The sequence below is a fragment of the Squalius cephalus genome, assembly GCF_949319135.1.
Source record: "Squalius cephalus genome assembly, chromosome: 1".
NCBI classification, from domain to species: domain Eukaryota; kingdom Metazoa; phylum Chordata; class Actinopteri; order Cypriniformes; family Leuciscidae; genus Squalius; species Squalius cephalus.
In genome coordinates this window covers 45,731,855-45,755,282 of record NC_137122.1, presented here as the reverse complement: position 1 = coordinate 45,755,282, position 23,428 = coordinate 45,731,855, and the positions used below count along the sequence as shown (strand labels likewise).

Here is a 23,428-nt window from a genome sequence, read left to right as displayed (position 1 = left end):
TTTAAAATAGAAATCTTTTGTAACTACACTACCGTTCAAAAGTTTGGGGTCAGTAATTTCTCTCTTTTAATTTCTAGTCTTTCGAGTCATTTTCAAAATTACTATTTTTGTTCAGCAAGGATGTGTTCAATTAATAAAAAGTGATAGTAAAGATTTATATTGTTAAAAAAAGATTTCTATTTTGAATAAATGCTGTTCTTTTTAACTTTTTATTCATCAGTGAATCCTGAAAAAAATATCACAGGTTATATAAACATTGATAATAACTGAGCATCAAATCATCATATCAGAATGATTTCTGAAGGATCATGTGACACTGAAGACTGGAGTAATGATGCTGAAAATTCAGCGTTGCATCACAGCAATAAATTATATTTTAAAGTATATTAAAATAGAAAACAATTATTTTACATTTTAATAATATTTCACAATATTAGTGTTTTACTGTATTTTTGATTTTGAAGAAATGCAGTCTTGATGAGTATAAGAGACTTCTTTCAAAAACATTTCTTTTGAAAGGTACTGTATATAAAATGTCTTTTTTTTTTGCTATGTAAATCCAACTCTTCATATAGTGAGGTGACTATTTCTTGAAATTTTGAGATATATATACAGACAAACTTACGAGAAACTAAATATTACATGTAGGATCTTTCCTTTTTCAGTACAACGAAATGTGTAAATTAAGGCAACAATGAAAACTTTCATTAAAACATAAATCAAAGCATTTATATTCCACAGTTTTACTAAACTGTACATCATTAAAACAGAAATTCTCTAAAATTTGCACAGCACCGCCACAACAAACAACTAGAATTGAGCTACACAAAAAATTAGCAATTGCGACAAATAGTCGCAATTAAGTTACATATATTGACCAAGTAACCTGTTTTAAAAGTTTTCAAACTTACAGTTGACGAGGCCATAGTTTTAGTTTAGGTCTGACTTGGTAAGGAACACGGTTCCTACTCCAAAACTCCGACAGGTTTATCTTTCGCTTAGGCATGGCTGCTGTGTCCCCAGTTTCAGCGTACAGTTAAAAGCTCTCGACAAATTGAAGAATGCTATTTAGACTGTGTGCTGAAGTTTGTCGGCCGCTTTTTTACTTCTAGGTCCAGCTGGACCAGGATGAGACCCTGCCCCCTCAGAGTAATGAAACAATTCAGCACACAAAGATTCTATTGAAGGCGAGATCAGCGTGTTGTCCACAACTGAACAAGTTTCCACTTCAGAAGATTTGTCCTAGACAACACTCTCTGTCAAATGTGATCACTAAATGAGAAGAAACATACGCTGTGTTGAGAAGTGTCATTTATCAGACACTCATGTATCTAATTATAAAAGAACAAAGTTCTGATTTTAATATTGCATCACATTATAATTACAAAACAACATTTATAATCATTATTTGAGTATATTTTCCATGCTATGATATGTGACGCCTTACATTTCTGCATAAAAATCATTGGGTTCTTATATGTGAAAAATCAATAAAATTGCATCACTACTGTTCAAGTGGCCCCATTCAAGTCTTTTTGCAGACTCCTTAACTCTCAGCGAGGCAGTGACTCACTGCACATGAACATACATGGAGTGAAGAGCACTGGTAACTTCCCAGAAGTTGTGTTTTGGTGCCAAATCCACCCAGCAGGGAGCTGGTTATATAAAAAAGCATTTCTTACATCTTCCCCTTTACTACTTTTGAAATACATTCTGTAATTCAACCGCATTTGATCACAGATAACTCACTGACCATCTGATAAATACTGCACACAAAAATATCAAAACAGCAAGGCCCAATCTGATTGGCTGTCTCTACAGTAGTGAAGGTCAAAAAGTCACTTTTTGCATATCATATTTTTGAAAGATACTGAAAGTATGTATATTCCTGAGCACACCTTTATTTGCCTTGATCCAAGAAATATATCTACCCCCCAAAAAAATAAAAAAATAATTAGGGATGTAATCTAAACATTTTGGTTGATACCAATCATTATTTATATTTTAAAGCCAATATCTGACAATACAAAACAAAAACGCTCACCTTAACATGCATTTCAAACAACACTAAACCATGTTCCTATACAATGGGAAACTAATTTTCATTTTAAACCAATTACAACTTCAAAAAGAAATCTTTTCTGTTTCCACAACCATTTACCTACAGTTAAATTGACAAAACCTTTCACTTTTCATGTAACAAAGAACAGAGAAACAAAATGCCTATGTCTAAAAAATTGCACCAGATCTGAGTAAATATTTTATTTGTATAAAAAGTCAGTCGACTACAAATAATGAACCCCACATGATCACGTGGCTGTAATTTATCACTAAATGTACTTTTTTTCTTTTGAGATCTGCCCACTGATCCATGTGCAGGGTGTTGAGACCTGTGTTTATGCCGCTCCTTAAAGCGCTGGTCAGGGTCATTCCACTGTTACATAACACAGACTAACCAGTTCTGACAGGAATGTGTCTCTAATGAGGCCTATAATGTTCGGCTTCTGGGTTCTTCAGATTGCGCAGAAAGTGAATTTAATGAATTTGTTATGATTTAGAGTGTGGTTCTGTGAAGTTGGGAGGGACCGAAGCCAAAGACTCATGCGGTACCTCAGCAGCTGCTGTAGGCCATCACCTCGTATGGCGTCGAGTTACTGGTGACTCTACTCATTCCTGTCGTGTGTTTGCTCGCTTACATTGTGCGATGAACAAGTCCCGCCTCCTGATAAATTCCTCCCGCCCACTGCTCGATCATCCTGCGGGGTCAATCTGGCATTTACCCAGCCCAAAAAATAAAATAAAAATACACACTTCCTATCTATCTATCTATCTATCTATCTATCTATCTATCTATCTATCTATCTATCTATCTATCTATCTATCTATCTATCTATCTATCTATCTATCTATCTATCTATCTATCTATCTGCCTGCCTGTCTGTCTAGTGTACGTGTATATATATATATATATATATATGTGTGTGTGTGTGCGTGCGTGTGTGTGCGTATGCGCAGAATGAATTGAGAATGAACGGTAAAAATTCACATGAGTGGAGGAAATGCTTCCATTGCAATATGATTGGCTGTTCAAATAATAAATCCGGCCTCTTATTTTCGTGCACATTACACATCAGTGAATCAGTCTGAATGAACAAAATAATGATGTTAATGGGAAGACTAAATAAAGTAAACAACTCACCCACTTTATGTCATGTCAAAAACACCTGAAATGACTTGAAAACATGATCTGTGAAGGTTTTTGTAGTGAGCTTGGTGAAATTAAATGGTGCATCTCTGTGTCTGTTAAACTCATGACACCTGCAGTGTTGACCGAGCTTTGATGACTGATTATCTAAAAATAAGTTGACTATAAAAAAGAACAGCTGAACATGAGCTCACAAATAAAACATGTAATCTGAAATTTGTTACTTTTTTGATAGTGCGAGTAGTGTTTATTTGTAACTGGAACTGGAACATGAATCTGGACTTTGCCCCCTTATTTCAGAACACTATTGTACACTACTATTATACACAATATACTGCACACTTTTGTCCAGGACAAACTGCAGCTCATGTCTCTTTTAACATTCTGTTCGTGTTCTTCCTCTTCCTCTTCCTACTTTGTCTGCATCAGTGTGGGCTTGGTAAAAGGCCACATCAGGGATACATAACAGCCTTCTGAAACCTAAAATGTCAAATGGGACACTCTACAATGTTCAACAACGGCCTGCAAATGCTCATCAAGTGCTCCATTTGGGACAGGGGTTTCGAGGGGACTGTAGACCAGTTAGATTGGGTTACATGTACTGGACCTCAACTGTTCCCTCCTTCAAACACGCTCCTGTCAGGTTATTTTTCATCTCAGGCTGCCAGAGATGGATGATGACTGGTATTTTCCCACAACTATTGGGCTTCAGTGCACCAATCTGGTCTCCTTCTGATCACGCACACTTGGGTTTGCGCTTTCTCCCTCTCTTCATCGGTCTCTCTCTCAAAAGAGAGATCGAGAGTCAGAGGGGCAACAGCAGAGTCTGAATAACAACTAGAAGACTCTCTGAATATATATAAGCGACATGCTTTTTAGAAAAGGAAAATTTAAAACATTAAAAAGAATTAGGGAGCATCAATAAATTATGAATGATTTACTGCCATTGTAAGAATTAAATGTAATCAAGTAATCAAAAAAGTAACTGTAGTCTGATTATGAGTATTTTAAAATGGAATATGATCTAATTACAAGTAGGCCTACTTATTTTTGGAGTCTGATTACATCCAGATTATATGTAATCCATTACTACCAAGCACTAATATATATATAATTAAAAATATGCTAGATTTTTAAATAATAGATAGCTCAAATAATGCTTTTGTCACATTATAAATATTTTTACTTACACTTTTAATCAATTTAATGCGTCCTGAATAAAAGTACTACACATAAACAAATATTTAAAAAAAAAACCGATATTAATAATATAAATATAAATACTTAGATGCATACACCTGTCCACACACATTTTTGATTAAATATGTCCATATAAATTAAAGATGGCAATCATGTTGTAGCAGTTTCCTTTTATCTCTTTTAAAGGAATGGCATAAACAGAATGTCCCATCAATGGCTTTTAAAGGATTGTGACACTGTCAGACTTAGTGACAGCCAACCGGGCCACCAGAGCTCACAGTCAGCAGATCAGAGACACGATTTCTGCTTGTGCAGAGTCGCTATGCACTGTATACTGCGAAGCCAGGGGCCCCGAGCTGAGACCTGAGAACTAGAGTCTCCCTGACACAGACGCAATCCAAACAGGCCATTAAAGTCTGATACATCCAACCTAACAATAAACAGACAGGAGTGAAGATCCAGATGGCAACATGTTCAACAAGTGTTTTCACCCGGCAGAACAAGGCATTAGTTATATAGGGCCAGTGTAGGGTCAAATGAGGATATGGACTGTGCTGACAATGCCATGTAACATGGCCTTCCAATTCCAAAAAGCTGTTGGAGATCATACCGGTCTCAACACAACATTTAGAATTTTAGTCAACGTACTGTAAAGTCTCGAAATCCCGTCTTCACTAGGATGGAGCAAATGTAATCTGAGTATAGCGACAGATGGGACAAAAAAACAAAAAACAAAAAAAAGGGAAGGGAAAGTAATGAAATGGATAAAATGTAAGTTGGAATGCTCAGACATTGGAATTCTAGTGTTAAATAATTTAAGCCAATCGAACTGACTTTTTATGAAAGTCACGTACATTTTCATGGTCACCACAGTTTCATTCCCACCATTTTTTTTGTAAATTTCAAATTACATTTTAAAAATATTTGGGAAAACTGGAAGTCTAAAATGCTAAGGCTAATTTCATAGATATCATTTTACAGAATGTATAATATACACAATAAACACAAAGTTTTTTGTAAACAAGTTTAAAAAAAAAAGAGTTGGATAAATAACAATATGGGTCAAGTATAATATTTGGAAACCTATAATTAAAATGAATAAATTAAACAAAAAAAAATTTTATAATGAAAAAATATTATTAAATGACTAAATAAAACTAATTAGAAATAAAAAATTAAATGTATTTTTATTTCAATACTAATATTTTATATTAATATATATATATATATATATATATATATATATATATATATATATATATAGCCTATATATAATATTAAGTATAATATATAATTTTCATACAATAAATATTGAAATGATTTGTTTATTTTATACTTTCTTAGTTTAAACATGTAATAGTTAATATTTGTATGATGAATGTTTATATTAAGGAAAATGGTATGCATGTGAAAAATAGCTCAAATAAATGATGACGGTCAGGTAAAAAGTAAAAAAAAAAAAAAAATGTTTTAAGTTGAAATCATTTAGCCCATAGAACATAAAAGTTGAATAAACACCCATTTGTCTGCACCTGTAATGCATCACAGCAGAACTTCAATGAACATACAGCAGATAAGCAAAACGTATAGACGAGTTAAGGAGATACCAAATGTAGCCTATAGTTCATTCACATTGCCAGATCTGCACAGACTCAGGACGTGCCACATGAGGGAGGGCAGAGCAGGGCAGTGGGGTGGAAGTCTACAGTGGGAGGTGAGCAACACTAGACTGTCTCAAAGAAACAGGTGTTTGTTCCGGAAACAAAGTTGCATGGCTTTAGGTCTTTGGCTCTATTGCAAGGATCATTAGAGAGGCATTGAAGGAAACCACAGGCACGTACCATTTCAAAGAGTGAGGTGGGGGTGGGGGGAAGAGGGGAGGTTTCAAAACAGGATGTTTGTAGAGAGGTGCCGATGTACCGTATCATGTGGAGGACTGATGGCAGACCATATTTCTGAGCCTCTCACACATTCTCAATCTCTCACAAATAAGAGATGTTACATAATGCAAAAGGGAGCAGCATTCAACAAGCAATATTGCAATACTATATCTGATTCCTCTACAAAGCTTTTTTTTTTTACCAACAACACAGCAGAAATTGTAAACTGAATAAAATCTGCATTTACATTTCTGCACTTAGCAGACACTTATCTAAAGCACATTCAAAACAAAGAATGCAACAACATAAGCTAGAATAAAGTTAAGCATGATAAAATACTGTCCTCATTTCTCTAAAGTGAAATTACTTTTAAGCAACAAAAAAAAAACAACCTTGCTTTGTCAGGGAAAATACTTAACTTAATGCCTAATGTTAACAAGTAAAAGACTGCATGAAATTGCTTGATGAGCACAGTTTTCTGTCCAGTGTTGACATATTTCTATTAAAACAAGAAGTTTGGGTTAGGCTTACACCGTTTAAAAGTTTGGCTTCAGGAAGATTTTAAATAAATTAACACTTTCATTTAGCAAGGACACATCAAATTGATAAATTTGACAGTAAAGACATTTATAATATTACAAAATATATATATACTGTATATTTCAAATAAATGCTGTTGGAACTTTGTATTCATCAAAGAATCCTGAACAAAAATTTTCAACATTGATTATAATAAGAAATGTTCTTGGGCACCAAATCAGCAAATTACACTCTAAACAAAAAGGCTGGGTTGTTTCAACCCATGTTTGGGTCAAATATGAACAAACATTATTTAAAGCATTATTTAGAAATCATGTGACATTGAACTGAAAACTGGAGTAATGATGCTGAAAATTCAACTTGGACATCACAGGAATAAATTACATTTTAAAATGTGTTAAAATAGAAAAAGCATGTGATTGATTGGACAAAAGTCTGAGTAGTGCAACTTGAGTCATCAATACTTTTGGTCATGAGAAAGACATTTTGAGCACAAAAGGGAACCGTCATCAATTAAGTTAGAGTACACTAGCATAGCCTCAAAGCTAACAAACAAGGACCAAGAGCCACTAAACTGTCTTTAATGGATCACGAGTAGAAAATAAAAGAGAAGCAAAAACTGACTGACTAAAACAGTATTAAAGAATATACAACTGGACCTACGAATTAGTTCTGACAGTGTTCAGAGATGACTTACTTAATAATGTCTCCGCTTGTTCAAGTCATGACGATGGGAGCTTTTTTGAGCAAGCATTACAACAGTGTTCATGACAACACTTTGTCACAGCTACAAGTGGGCACTATACTAGTCCATCACCGCGCCGCCGCTGGGTCGCGCAGCCTCAACCGGTCTCTCAGATATGAAATACAGTACCGTTCATCCATCAGCGGCCTGTCATAAAACCACTCGTAGCTCTGATAAAGGGACGCCATAATGTGATTTTAAAGGGCCTTGGACACAGACAGCTTTTACTAAAGTCTCTCAGTCTCTATCTTCTGGTTCTCTTTCACATGCATCGCATTGTGTTCTCGTTACTTTTTTCCCTCTCTCATGGAGTCATATCTCACTTCTACTCCAGCACACTTCAACACCCTGACGCTTGCTGATCGCCTCGTGTCTAGCGTCCTCACCTTGTGTGATTGCAACGTGCCGGAGCGAAATACTCCACGTATGAATTCAGATCTGTAGTCGCTGTCCTCAAATCCTATTCTTGAACATTTAATGAGGAAAGCGAAACCATGTCAAGATCAACAGCGTCAGGCAAATTCTGCCAACACTGCACTGATACTAAGAAAGGACTCCAGCAATGTTAGGGACATGGCAGTATCCCTGCTCTCCTCTCCAGTGGCCTCTGACATTACTAATCACTCGAACAACAGCTATTCTGCTCTTTCTGATTATGTGAAATCATACTCGTTTAGCTGCTTGATAATGTGACAGACCTACCTGTATGTAACTACACTACATCTTTCTCTGTGGCAAGGCAATGCTGGTAAAGCATCATTCACACACCAAAACATGCACATCTTTGCTCTTCGTTTCGAACAGTAGCTCTAAATACATTTTGTTGCAATTTTATCTGTAACTGTGTGATGGCCGTATGATTGAGATGTTTTGTGCTTTTCGTAGAATGTGGTCTTCATCTCACAATTTAATTGGTGCTACAAACACACACACACACACCGGTTTGCATGCTTTATGGGGACATTCCATTGACTTAATGACTTTTATACTGTACAAAATGTATATTCTATCCCCTTACACTAACCCTACCCCTAAACCTACCCATCACACAAAACTTTCTGCATTATTACATTTTCAAAACACTTCATTTAGTCTGATTTATAAGCTATTTTCCTCATGGGGACCAAAAAAATTCCCATGAGGTCAAAACTTGTATTACTATCCTTATAGGGACTGTGGCGAGCAGGACGAGGTCTGAGAGAATGACGCGAGGCCGGTGGCGTGACTGATAATGAGCGACACCTGCGCGACGCACCGGTCTCGTATCTCTCACGGAGAAGTGGAAGCATAAAAGGAGGATCGACTACAGTGAAGGACGAGAGAGGACCAGGCCTGGATTTATGTTGTGTTTTGTTTCTGTTTTATTGTATGTAGCAGCAGTTATCCGTGAGGGACTGCTGCCTTTAGTTTTGTATTTGTTTATTTTATTATTTAAGTCTATTGAATGTTCGCCAGTTCCTGCCTCCTTCTTCCCATAACAACGAACTGTGTTACAGGGACATTTAGTCCTCATGACGTAGGGAATACCAGTTACACACACACACAACTCTCCTGGTCTCTTCAGAAATGTTATCAGGGTTAGGCACTCAAATGTCTCAATGGCTTATCATTCTGATAGACCCGCCGGGACTGTATTTCTCCAATTTCAGTTCTAGCAGCCAAGCAACCATGAGAATCAAGACCTTACCCAAGCAGCCAAGAACACACTAAACTCTAAGGCTAAACTCTACTGCTGTGACAAGCAGGGATCACTTTACATCCAATCGTGCAACCAAGAGTTTTATTTTCCAATGATGAAAAGCACAAAGCATTTCAATCATACGGCCATCACACAGTCACAGATAATGGCGCACAGCACACACTAACAGACCTGCAGGGTTTTTTTTTTTTTTTTTTTTAACAAATTAAAGATCAAAAGTTTGGTGTTGGTAAGGCGTCGCTTATGCTCATTAAGGCTGCATTTGTTTAATCAAAAAATACAGTAAAAATAGTAATAATGTGAAATATCATTACAATTTTAAATAAATGGTTTCTATTTCAATATATTTTAAAATGTAATTTATTCCTGTGATGCAAAGCTGAATTTTCAGCATCATTACTCCAGTCTTCAGTGTCACATGATCCTTCAGAAATCATTCTAATATGATGATTTGATGCTCAAGAAACATTTATTATCATCATCAATATAGAAAACAGTTGCTGCTTAATATTTTTGTGAAAATCTTGATACATTTTTTCATGATTCTTTGACGAATAGAAAGTTAAAAAGAACAGTATTAATTTGAAATAGAAATCTTTTGCAGCATTATAAATGCCTTTACTGTCAGTTTTGATCAATTTAAAGAGATAGTTCACCCAAAAATGAAAATTCTGTCATTATTTGGCTCAAGTTGTTCCAAACCTGTAAAACTGATTTTCTTTCTTCTGTTGAACACAAAAGAAGATATTTTGTAGTGTGTTGGTAACCAAAAAGTTGATGGACCCCATTGACATCCACAGAACTTTTTTTCATACTATGGAAGTCAATGGGGTCAATCAACTGTTTGGTTACAGACATTCTTCAAAATATCTTCTTTTGTGTTCAACAAAACAAATAAATTCATACAGCTTTAGAACAACTTTAGTAAATGATGGCAGAATTTTCATTTTTGGGTGAACTATCCCTTTAAATACATCCTTGATGAGAAAAAAACATTAAAACTGATCTTTAAAAAATCTTACTGACCCCAAACTTATGAAGGGTAGTACATATTTTTACATTCAACTAAAATCATTAGGTTTTTCAAAAACTTGTGGAGTTCATGCAACTCGAGTGTTGCTTTTATTTAAGCAGAAGAGGGACAAACCAAATACTAAGACTTCTTTAATAAAAATTTCACTCAAAATGTTAGGCTGATAACATGATTAACAATAAAACCATTTAAAAAATTGTGTTAAATTAGAAAATATTAGCACTTGCACAAGTGGTCTCTGACTTAGGGACCCCACTCTTCATTTATACCAATGTCAGCACAGGCAAAAATTTGTGGTCATAAGATCTGAAGCTTCCAAGTGGGAAATGTATACCATTAATGCATCTTTATTAAGTAATCATGGTATAGATTTCAAGTGCTGAAGGGCAGCGTAGGAAGTGATGATCTGCCTTGTGCTAGGCATGCGTCTGAGTTGAACGGGCAAACTAATTCAATCCAGAGGTGAGAAACTCCTGTGCCCCAGCAGTCTCAAGATGCCCATGTATCAGAGTGACCCACTGTCCCCGAAATGCTTTTGTGCTCCCAAACTGAGAAAACTGAACATCCTTTGAATGTCAAAAACAGCCGATAGCCTGGCTTTTACCAGGGAAACATCTCTAAACAATGAATCTGTTGTCAAACCCTCCATTCCCATGCACAAGCAAGCCTGAGAAGCTGCCATGCTCTTTCAAAGTCAACGCGGACGTCCAGCGAGCCTGCAGTCTGATGGCAGCGTAGGCGTCTCTACTAGGAAGCAGAGTCGGGACTTAAATGGAGTTTGGGCTGCTGACAGGTATTAATACGAGACAGAGACTCCAACCCGATCTGTGTGTCTAATGAAGGATAGGGGGTGACCTGGCCCCCCGAGATGTCTTGTTTTCTTACTTATGGCATAAGCCTGGCAGAGATGTCGCAAGCTTTGGTGGGGTCTGGCAATGAGTAGCAGGAGAGTAGATTATCGGGGAATGAAGGGCCTAGAGGTTCAAGTCAAGAGCATGCATTTGATCCTCTCAGTTCCAAAGATCAGCAGATGAAGCCATCGACAGCCTAAAGACAAGACAGCCCAACATCTCACTTGCAAGATAGCAGGTGACCATTTAACAGATGCTTGCATAGTAGGGTTGTTACGATATCAGAATTTCAGCAGTCAATGACCTGCCAAAACAAATGGAATTCAACGATTCTTGATTCTAGTTTCAATACCATAGTAAACAGTAAAATTGCATAAAGCACACTAGCTATTAAAACTTTTTTTTTTAAACTCCAAACCTTTTGTTTTGTTCCCAGTGAGCATTTTTTTGAAGTTCAGTTGCACGATCTTACTTACTATGATGAGGGCTTGGCTCATGAATATTAATGAGCGTATGTTAACAACATTAGCAGCATGAACAAATAAAATCATGTCTGAATATTGAATACATCCATGAACCAAACCTTTGACAAACTATCAGAAATCACTTTAATATGCTGATTTGGTGCTCAAGAAAGATTTTATATTATTATTACTGAAGTTGAAAACAGCTGAGCTGCTAAAATTTCTTTTAGCAAACTGATCGATTTTTTTTAGGGAAGTTCAAAAGAACACCGTTTATGTCAATCAGAAATCTTTTGCTACATTATATGTCTTTACTGTGACTTTTTATCAATATAATGCATCCTTGCGGAGTAAAAGTATTAATTTCGATATAAAAACCTTTGAACGGTAGTAAACAGTACGATATTGTACAACAGCCACATTTTCTTGCCACGTTAAAATAATGAGAAAAATAAAATGACTAGATTCAGGTAGAAATATTTTGAGAATAAAGTCAAAATAACAAGAATTGAGATGATGCTTCCAATACTACACAAAAAGGTGGTATTGTTACTTAACAAATAAATAGTTTTGATTTGACACAGAAATACCAGTACTCCCTAATCTATAGCAAATATAAACTATAAAGCAAATAATCCTTTTTTAGGGTTTAAAGCTACATCCTTAGGGTTACCTGCCCACATCTTTAACTACTGTACTTTAAAAAAAAAAAAAAAAATACAGTAATTTAACATATTCAAACTGACGCTCAAATAATATTTAGACTATTTGTGCTTGACTGCACAGTGCACACACACTAACACATGTGCATTATACCATCTGAGTTCAGCATGTCTGTAAACAGTCCAGAGAGCCGGATGTCTCTGGAGGTGACGCACGGGTAGACAGAATGTCGGCTCTAATGGCCAGATCAAAGGGAACTCCCGCCACTAGTTTTACATGGACATCCTGCAGTGACATGAAATAGCCTCAGCCATGCAGTGAAATGAAATGTGAATCTGAGTCTCAATACCTTATCTAAGGGCAGGGAGAGATAGTATATGTATATACAGGTCTGGTCAGCAGTTCAACATCTCAAAGTGTCTCCACAAATAAAGCTTGGCTATAAAAGATGAATTCTATATTCATGCACCAAGTTGTCTGGCAACGGTAAACAGCCTACACTCTGCTTAGCGTCGAGCCAACATCATCTCTGGACCGTGGTTAAATCAATGTAACATATGGTTCTTAGTATAGCTTACTGCTCTAAAGGTTTTGAGACTTTCTCCATTAAAAAAAATCACTCTATAGGCAAAGAACCACAAACTCTCAACAATTATTTCTTAATTTGACATTTTCTAGAGCAATTTATTTTAATTTCCTATTTCCAAAACATTTTATATTGTTTAGTTTTTTTAAATTACAGCTGGATTCTGTATATTTGGAAATCCAGAGACGAAAGCACCTTCAGATTTTTGTGTCAAATTCAAGTTAAAATAAAAAATTGTATCAAGTTAAAAGAAATAATGATAATAATAATAATAATAATACATATGTAAATAATAAAAATTACATGTAAAATTTTTAATTTTTACATGTAAGATTTTTAAATAATTTTGAAATAAGTCTTTTATGCTCACCAAGGCTGCATTTATTTGATCAAAAATGCAGCAAAAACAGTAATATTGTGAAATATTATTACAATGTAAAATGTTTTCTATTTGAATATATATTTTTTTAAATGTATCCTGTGATGCAAAGCTGCATTTTCAGCATCATTACTCCAGTCTTCAGTGTCACATGACATGATCCTTCAGAAATCATTCTAATACGGTGATTTGCTGCTCAAGAAACCTTTCTTATTTTTATCAATACTGAAAATAGCTGTGCTGAAACAGAGATACATTTTTATCAGGATTATTTGATGAATAGAAAGAACAATGTTTATTTTGAAAACAGTAGTGTAAATAGAAGCATGAAAACACTGTCTCTTCTGATTCCTTATTTTATCAAGTATCATACTAGCACAGATTTGTGCATATGCATTATCACAAACAAAAAACATCCGTATGTTGATAACAAACTTTAGGATAACTTTTATCCTGTGTGTCCTCCTCTATAGGCTCTGATACAAATCAACACAAGTCTGTAATGATGAGCTGTATAGGAATGTCAGCTGACACACATGCCAAAGCCACTGTTTCCTCTCAACTGCTGTGCTCAGTACTTCATATCATTCATGCCAACCCAAGGCAGACCCACAAACATTGATAAATAAGAGACATGGCACCCCACAAGCTGGGCCATATTGGTAGGGGTCAATAAGGAATGATGTTCCGGGCCCCAGTGTATTCTTTATTATAGTGTTCTAAGATTCTAAAAAAATAGATTGCAACCTGTTTTTCACTGTTTAGGTACATGCGAAGCTGTGTCGAAGCAGCAAAAAATACTGTGGAAGAAGCTGAAGCTCCAGAGATCTGATTTCAAATCTTATTTCAGTAAGCTATATCAGTGCACTTTTCTCCAGACCATGCTAACAAAGCTAAATGCAAAATTAAGTGTAAGTGCAAACATGTAGGATACATGAACATCATCTTTAAGAGGAAAACTATCCGACAGACAGTTGAACAGTGTTCAGAGAGACTGTTACTGTGACCTCTTCGGAGCAATCGGTGCCTTGGTGAATAATAATCACTAGATCTGCGGAAATTGTTCTGAGCTAATTATTTATATATATATATGAAGCATGTCATTCAACTAGAGGTGTTTACTTACAACACTGAAGGTGTAAAATATATTAGCATATTTGACTGCCTTACAGAGAGCACTTCTTTCAACCAATAAAGGCTCAGGAGGAGAACTTCTGCGTAAATGGCTATTCCAGTAATAATAGAATATATAATAGGTCATAGAAACAGAAATGTTAAAGAAAATACTGAACTGACATGACAAAAATGATACTTAGAAAGTGTTCTGAAGGCAAAAAGAAAAGTAGTATCATGACAGGTATAGCTCACATTTAGGACCAACATAATATCTGGAAATGCTCTTATGCTTCATAAAAGCACAATGCAACCAGATTATATTAAGATCAAACTTTAATGCCAAGTAATTCAAGACTAATAAATTCAAGAGTAGCCTACTTTCAACCAGCTAACTTACTAAAAGCTGTTGCCACTACAAGACAACCATCAAAATTGGCAATTTTTTTTACCTTTCTCAGCAAGAATAAAAGGTTTTTCTTGTATCCTAGGTCGTTCGGCTAGTGTTCGTTTAAATCCACGCTGAAACTTTTGCTGGTCTGGGAGAAAGTCCAGGCTCCGGGCAGCTGTCGCTTACGCACGGGTGTCTTGATGAAACCTGAGAAACGCCTCAGGTAGGATCATCACTTCGCCTTATACTTGTGACACTCTGCCAACTTCTCCCAACTGTCACACTCCTGGGGGATAAAAACTGGATTAAGACCAACCTAATAGTAGATTTTAAACATGATTATGGATAATAAAGTTACGTTCACAAGGTATACCTTAATACGCTGACAGGAGTGAAGAAGTGAAATTAAATAAGGCAGTTCTTGCGTTGTCATATAGATGGATGCACGAAATCATCTAGATAATTTTAATAAAACGAATTAACCACGGTTTAGAAATAAATTAAACAGCAGTATAGAATTTATTACTTCACAGGCAATCTGTCAACTTGCAACAACACCATGACCTGACATGATGTACATTTTCTCGTTGCCCATGAGCACGCTGAGGAAGATGTCCGGTTTGGAAATGAACCCGTTTTAAAAGGTAACCATGTGCTTTCTGGGAGCACGTTCATTTATGACCTCCCTGAAGTGCTACAACAGCCAATACTGGCCTCTCTTATGTCTAGTAGTGTTTTGTTCATCAACATGTCCGTGTTTTCAACAAGTCGTTAACAAAGTGATGACTTTGAAGCATTTCATTAGTGAATGTCCTAACTTCCTTGACTGAAGGAGTCGCAGTTTTGAGTCTGAACACCCTTGGAGGAAGGAACTGTTTTCATTATGAACGAAATTAATGAATCAGCCATCTGATTTAACTGAGACACTCTTTTAGCAGTCTAATAAATTAATTATTAGACGCAAATTTTAATAAAAGATTATGTTTTGGTCGTGATCGGTTGAGTGAGTGATCCAATGACTCACACAGCACACAAAAAGCCACCGAAAGAATCAGCAAATGAATAATTTTGGTCAACAGATTCAAAGGATTTTGGTCAACAACAGGATTTTGGTCAACACAGAATGAATTATTGTGGTCAACAGATTCAAAGGATTTTGGTCAACAGATTCAAAGGATTCGACTCACTGTCAATGAGATGAATCAAAAATGTTCACATTTGAGAAACAGATCTCATGAATGCTGACCATATACTGATGTGAAGGGAATGGAATGTGTTAATACAAATATGTGGGCTATAATTGAGTGTAGCCTCAGTTCTGTTCTGTTCTGTTCACTTGTGCTAAGGGGTTCTTGGTGAAAGCGATTCAACTCCACTGGAAATACAAAGCACATTTTCATATGTTTCGCAATGTTCTATGAAGAACTGCATTAAATCATGTTTTTGGAATATCTGAAGATGAAAACAGGAAATTAAATGAATAGACTGCATTCATGGATATGACGACATCCTCTGTTCTCTCTCTTCATTTAGTTTTGTGTGTATATTTCCAGAGGATTTCTGGAAGAAGTTAAATCCCATGCATGAATTTGCCGATACAAAAAGGCTTTGTAGAGAATAGACTACATCATACACATCAATGGTGTATTCAGAGTTGCTATTCACAATGAAAACTCAGTAATGGACTAGAGACACCAAGTAGTCTGTGACATGATGTATTGCTATTCAGCATTCATTTAATATTACTTGAGAGGTCAAACAGATGTCAGGTTTATCATACTGTGAATTTTGCCATGCCAAATTCAGTAAGGCCCTCATAACATCATCATCGCTAGAAAGCATATTGGGCGACCATCAATATAATACAATCAATATAAATTATTAATATTTTCAAAAAATAGCCATGTTATAATTGGTATAAGTGGCAATGCATCTAAAGGAAACTAAAATAGTTATTTAAAAGTGTATATTGAGATATGACCTATGGATATGACTAACAGACTTGAGCTTGAACTCCATTCCCAGACAGAAGCTGTCAATCCATCTGTCTCAACACCTGTTATTTCATCTCATAATAGCCTACTGGCAGCACAACGGCTCAACCTACTGGTCATTTGTAGTAATGCACAAGAACACTAGATTTGAGCATCAACATTTTTAATCTGGATCAAAATGATCTAGATTTGGAAATCCCATGTTTTGCTCTCCAGGATCATGTAATCCATCTTACTTTTGTGCTGGTTTTTCAAAGCAAAATATTGATCACCCTGATCCAAATACACACTTTATTCAGACGACCTAATCCGGATTACTAATGCTCCAAAGGGGTTACATTTCACAATTATAGGGTGTTAGCTATGTCAAGAAGAACAGGTAGAAGAATCAGAACTATCAGACCCCTACGGAAGCAGTAAAGGGACATGGTGATGGAAAAAAATATAATATTTTAATGCTTTTGCGTTCTCACAAAGTTTTGCGTTCTCCAAGAAATGTTGTGTTCATTCGTGAAAAACTCAAAAGTTTTGAGAGTGAACACAAAGTTTCTTAGGGGATGCAAAACATTTGCTAGAGAACACAAAAGCATTAAAATTCAGTTTTGTTTGATACTGACAGCTGTTTGGGGGATTGTTTTATGGTGGTGTGGTGGATTTTTAATAGTGGCAAAATCTTCACTGTACTGAAAGGCTTAACAGGTAGTCTAATGTCTACTTCTAATTTATTACTTTAACAGTTAAACTAATCAAGAGCATTATTATTTATTTTGTGTTAACAGAAATGACAATTACAGCTCTGGATGTAACTGAGCAACATTTTAAACTATCTACTTCCTGTCTTGATACACAGCCTACTTGATTTTATTTTCTAAAATAATGTGTCTTTAAACTGTCTAGAAATAGATAAAGAAAACAGAGCTTGGTTCAATCATTAGGACCCCAATTTATTTTTAGGCTTGGACTTATGATATCGTTTTAATATTTTGAATTAGTTTTTATTTTTGTATTTTCTGTTTTCCATTTTAGGTAATGTTTTTAGTAATTTTGTGTTTTTGTCACTTTTATAAATTTGAGTTATTATAGTACATCAAGTTAAAGTAAATTAAAAGAGAAATTTGCAGCTTTCACTTTCAATTCTCAAATAACTTTTCTCCAATTGGATACTCAACAGCAAATCTAGATTATCAGCTTCTATAATTAGTTATGCTGCCCTCCTGTGGAGCACAGACAAAAAGACAGAAATTGTAGATAAGAGAATCATTTACTGTCAATGATGAGATTTGATTCAGAAGTCCAGATGTGTCATAGAAGATCATTTTATAGTATTTTTATTGATCGTTTCCATAGTTCTATTCTATTCTATTCTAGTCTATTCTATTCTATTCTATTCTATTCTATTCTATTCTATTCTGTTGCTTATTTTGGTGAAGCCTTCTTTTACTATAACTTGAATATTCAAGGAAACTGTTGCTGCGGCAAGTTAAATCACTCATTACAAAATGTACATGCAGTGCATCATCCAACATTGTTCTTTCAGACAACAGTTTATTGAGTTATATGACTCATGGAGTTATATAAATTTCTAGACAGAGTGAAGTAACAGACATTGAAAACAATGCACATACTTACATCCTGGAAACACTTCTCTCCTCCTACCCTGTCAGTAAGAGTTCAAGTAGGCTTAACAGCATGAAACCAGACACTCCAAACAGCCCTGCATCTCTCTGTCTGGAGAGGGACATCCCACAGAGGGAGACCTAGAGGGGCTGAAATCACAGCAACAGAAGAGGGTCCCGTGTCACAGCCGGTGTGATCCATACATGCAAACAGATACTGGATGAGTAGGAGTCTATACTCCACTCCTGCTGTGTTGTCTTATGCGATTCATAGGCTTCTGGTATTAACACCAGAGCTGAACTGACAGATGGAGCGTGGAAGGGGAATTTAGATTGAACATTTAATCTAGGAGGTGCAGGTTCAGACAGAAAGTTGATCAGTTGCAGGTCAGAAAGTGGTTACTGGATTTGAGTTTAATTCACTTCTCTATACCTTCTGTATACACTGTTTTTTTTTCTGTCTGGATGTTTATTTTGAGCTTTCAGTGAAGTTATGGGCATGCACTAATCTGCAAACTTAAATAGTCAAAAATAGATATTCATTGATTTGTATTAAATGATTATTCTTCTGTTGAAATCAGGTTCTGCCTATTGTACAGGCAAGAATTTGTATTTCCTTCAGCCTGAGGCTTTTTCATTTCACTTGCGGTGAGAAAGCAAAGGAGCCTTTACATTTGCCAAAAATAGAACTTTTTTTCTGGGATTAAAAACAATATTGCAATTACAAGCAATATTGTAATGCATTCCCTTTAAAAGTAACTTTCCCCCAACATATTTACATACACACACTGTATTATCCATAGTTTATTCCTTCCATCTGGAGCAGGAGGTTCAGGGCTGAGTGAACAGGTGGATGATGCTTCTTCTCTTTTAAACTGTTGTTACTGGTGTCGGCTCCAGACGCCTGAATAACAGACATCAAGGGTTAAAAAAGCGAGAACGGCAAGCAGTTGCTGTTCATAACAAAACAAGACATAAGGTATTTATCCTTAATAATTCCCTTGATCTTTTGAAACTCACAAAGACAGAGAGAGGGCTGTCCAGTGAAATATAACAAATATCTAAACAGGAGAAAATGGATTACAGTTACAGAAAATTGTTACAGTTGATTTCTTAATCATTGTAGTTGGTGATTAAGAGAAATGTGTAATTCTCCCAGCGCAGATTAAAATGCAGAGAGAGAATTAAGACAGACATTTTTAAGTTGATTCCTCTGAAAAATGTAAAACTGTGGTATTCAAAACATTGCTGATTTTATACTGACCAATGGCAGACAGGGGTGAAACATACATACAAATGTAAATGAGACAAGTTTCCAGAAGTGTCCAAATTTATCCATGGTAATGCGTTCTCTGAAATTCCTCCATCATCTCCTCAATTGTGAGCCAACAGCTATATGAAAATTGCAGGACCTGCCAGTTTCGTCAGAGACATAGACAAACAATATCTTACTACCCTCTTAAAAATAAAGGTTACAAAATGAGGTTTTCGCAACAATTTCATAGAAGATCCATTTTAGGTTTATATCACTCCATTATCAATTTTATCACTCACATGACATCACAGCAATAGTCAAGTAAATCAAGTACCTCCCAACATTTTTCCTTGTCCGAGAAGCCGTTTCACACAGATATACGTCACAATAAGGAAGAAAAGACTATTGCAACTTCTGTTTCAAAGTACTCTTTAAAATAACGTTTTGGGTAAAGAACATTAGAATAATCTCAATAACCTTTTTACACTATAAAGAACCTTTTGTGCAACAGAAAGATTCTATGGATGTAAACGGTTCTTCACTGAAAGATAGACTCCAATAAAGAACCTCTATTTTTAGAGTGTAGAAAAGAGTGCCAAAATCTCTAGCTGAAAAGTTTGAGAGCATAATTATGAACTATAAACTGTTTACTGGTTCTCATCCATGTTAGCATGCTAATACCATCATGCATCTGTCTCAGGGGTTTGGCTTGTGAACACTTAAGCTTTCCTGTCCTTGTTTGGATGATGATGATGATGATGGGATGGGACCAGCCCTCTTGATGCAGTCGAGGAGCATTGAGGAGGGTATAAATCTTCTCAAAGTACATTCTCGTTCCTGTTTCCCATCTCACACCCTCCTGCTCTTCATCTTGGTGGAAGAATGGCTCCTAAAAAAGCTGAACCGAAGAAGGAGGCAGCAAAGCCAGCACCCCCTCCTGAACCAGAGAGACCCAAGGAGCCTCAGTTTGACCCAAAAAGCATCAAGGTACGTACACTTATGGCTTAGTCTGTATTGCAATTTTACTAACAGCTCAGTGTTAGAACATCATGAGAAACATTGGAAAAACCTGAAGTAACTTCTTCCCAAAAATCATAAGGAGGTAGACCTGAAAGACAATTAAGGACACAGAGTTTATTTCTTTCTTTCACACACACACACACACACACACACACACACACACACACACACACACACACACACACACACACACACACACACACACACACACACACACACACACACACACACACACACACACACACACACACACACACACACACGTGTGCCTATGTGTGGTCTGATCAGAGACCACATATGCAACTTTAACAAACCTGATGGTCAGAGATGGGGTCTGACTCTGGAGAGTGGACGCTTGTCTGAGGTCAGTATGAAAGAGCCTCCATGTGGTCATACGGCCTTCCACGCTGGTGTCTCCCATATTACAGCGTAGCATTCCTGCTCTCTTGTCTCTCTGTCCAGTGGACAAAACGGATGGGGTTTCGCTGTAATTACCTCTGGTCCCAGAGGTTTGTTATTCTTAGTCTACATGAGTGGGGGAACAGCTGACTTTTGTTGAATGGCCCCAAAAAGCTTTGTTTGAGAATTACAAACATCTGTAATTCCATTGTGATTGGCCATTGTTAACTGCATTTATAATACTGTTTGGGGGAAAAAAATCCACTTTACCATTATTAATCACAGTGCTAATCAATCAACTTCTTTATAAAAGTTCCCTAAAATCCTTTTTTTACCCTCCCTAGGTGGAGTTTACAGCTGACCAGATTGAAGGTAAATATTTGCTAAATGAAATATACCTAAATTGATTTTTCATATCTCTTCCTCATATCCAATACAATTATCATAATATCCTATCCACACAGAATTTAAAGAGGCCTTCATGCTATTCGACAGAACACCGACTGGTGAAATGAAGATCACTTACGCCCAGTGTGGTGATGTCATGAGGGCGTTGGGTCAAAATCCCACAAATGCTGAGGTCATCAAAGTACTTGGCAAACCCAAACCTGAGGGTGAGAGAAATAAACTGTGCTTTGACCGTATAGGCTAAACATTGCACAATTAAAATGAATATTTTTTGCAATACCCATTTTCTCTAGAAATGAACACCAAACTGATAGACTTCGAGACTTTCCTGCCTATGTTCCAACACGTGTCCAAGTCCAAAGATCAGGGCACGTTTGAGGACTTTGTTGAGGGCTTGCGAGTCTTTGACAAGGAAGGAAATGGCACTGTAATGGGTGCTGAACTTCGCCATGTACTTGCAACGTTGGGTAAATACAAAACATCGCTACAAAAAAGCTCCATTACTAACAAACCCAATGAATACTTTGTTAGGAAGAGATTTATTGGAACATAAGCATCTTTTTAAAATCTGTCTTTGACTGTTTTTTACATATTTACCTTGAGATTAACACCAGAAACAAGCACCCACAGAGTGTCACATGTCTTGCCTTCAGGTGAGAAGATGACAGAATCAGAGGTAGAACAGCTAATGGCAGGACAGGAAGATGCAAACGGCTGTATCAACTATGAAGGTATGATCATTTTTTACATTTGAAAAGCTGCAAATTACTTAGCTTACTATACTATACAGTATACTATACTCCCATGCAAAAAAAAATTCTAAATACTTTCATTCAGCAAGGATGTATTGATCAAAAGTGACAACATAATAAACAGTTATGTTAAATTGTAATAATATTTCAGCCTTGATGAACATAATGAACATAAGAGACTTTTTTCACACACACAAAAAACAAAAAAACAAAAAACAAAAAAACCTTACCCGTATTTGTCTATGATCTTTGCTTTCCAGTGGGTAGATGATAATCTTGTCTTTTCATCCTTTTCTCCCACAGCATTTGTTAAACATATCATGGCTGGGTAAACAAATAAGGTCAGTGGTGGTTATGAATTTTAAATTCAATTATATGTGCTCATCCACATTTACTTTTGCAAAAGGAAATGAGAAATAATCTGATTGTCTTCTCACATTTCCCCCGTAGGTACTAATGTGACTGTCCTTTGCAGTTCTCAACAGTCCTTCAGCCCAGCTCTCCTCTCTCTAATGCCCTTAACTAGTTTTCCTGTATGAGATTTTGTCTTTGTTTTTTTTTGTGTATGTGTTGCAGGCCAAACGAGAGCAAACCCTTTCCTAGGTTGCCATTTTATAACCAATGCATTTATTTCCAAATTTGTTGGTTACTGAAACTTCTTGTAACATTAGGCAACAGATCTTTTCACATGAAATTATGTCATTGATTTTTGTGTCAGTGCTCACACTCACAAAGTCTAAAACTCACTAGCAGGTGGTATAAAAAATAAACAAACATCAACATTTATATTGACATCACCCCAAACTGCCTCTGTTGAAATGTCACCTTCTTTTCAAGACAGCTGCAGAGAACTCTGAGTGTGTAGATTTTCCTTTTAAAAAGGAATACAGCAACAGCTGGAAAGAGAAAAGACTCTGAAACAGACTCTCACCAGCATCAGTGTGAATTAAAGATTTACAAAGCCAGGATAAACGACAAGAGGAAATTCACATTACATGTGTAAACATTTTAATGGTTTCTGGGAAAGCACATCCTCTTGATTTGATTCTTGTTTCTTGATTTTTCGTAAAGCCATTTGGTAAATGCTTTTAAGGTGTGTATAAATCTGGCATCATTGATGTGATATGGATGATGAATTAAACCAAATTATACCATGGTCTATCCGCACATGTGCCAAGGGCACTAGACCAGAGTGGGGCCCAGACAAGCTGTGGAGCGCCTGGGGGGCCTTTAGA

At 36.2% G+C, this 23,428-nt stretch overlaps 2 protein-coding genes across 3 annotated transcripts in view; one reads left to right on the top strand and one right to left on the bottom strand.

The window, feature by feature from the left end:
* Positions 1–14,931, bottom strand: part of scn4ab (sodium channel, voltage-gated, type IV, alpha, b) — a 40,839-nt gene extending 25,908 nt beyond the window's left edge. Inside the window, exon 1 of one of the 2 annotated variants that reach the window (XM_079868196.1) lies at positions 14,811–14,931. Coding sequence is in view for 1 of the 2 variants with exons in the window: in XM_079868195.1 (XP_079724321.1) it covers positions 912–1,006 (95 nt within the window). In the remaining variant the exon portion in view is untranslated. Of the gene's footprint in view, positions 1–911; positions 1,086–14,810 lie in introns of those variants that run through there. The other variant, XM_079868195.1, reaches the window with a different exon arrangement.
* A 5,413-nt stretch (positions 14,932–20,344) lies between these two features.
* On the top strand, positions 20,345–22,684 carry myl4 (myosin, light chain 4, alkali; atrial, embryonic). The gene is given in 8 exon segments (XM_079868284.1): positions 20,345–20,494; positions 20,497–20,601; positions 21,378–21,405; positions 21,498–21,647; positions 21,735–21,908; positions 22,095–22,172; positions 22,497–22,534; positions 22,644–22,684. Coding segments are annotated over 7 exon segments (681 nt in total). The 5' UTR covers positions 20,345–20,377; the 3' UTR covers positions 22,526–22,534; positions 22,644–22,684.
* The last annotated feature ends 744 nt before the right edge of the window (positions 22,685–23,428 follow it).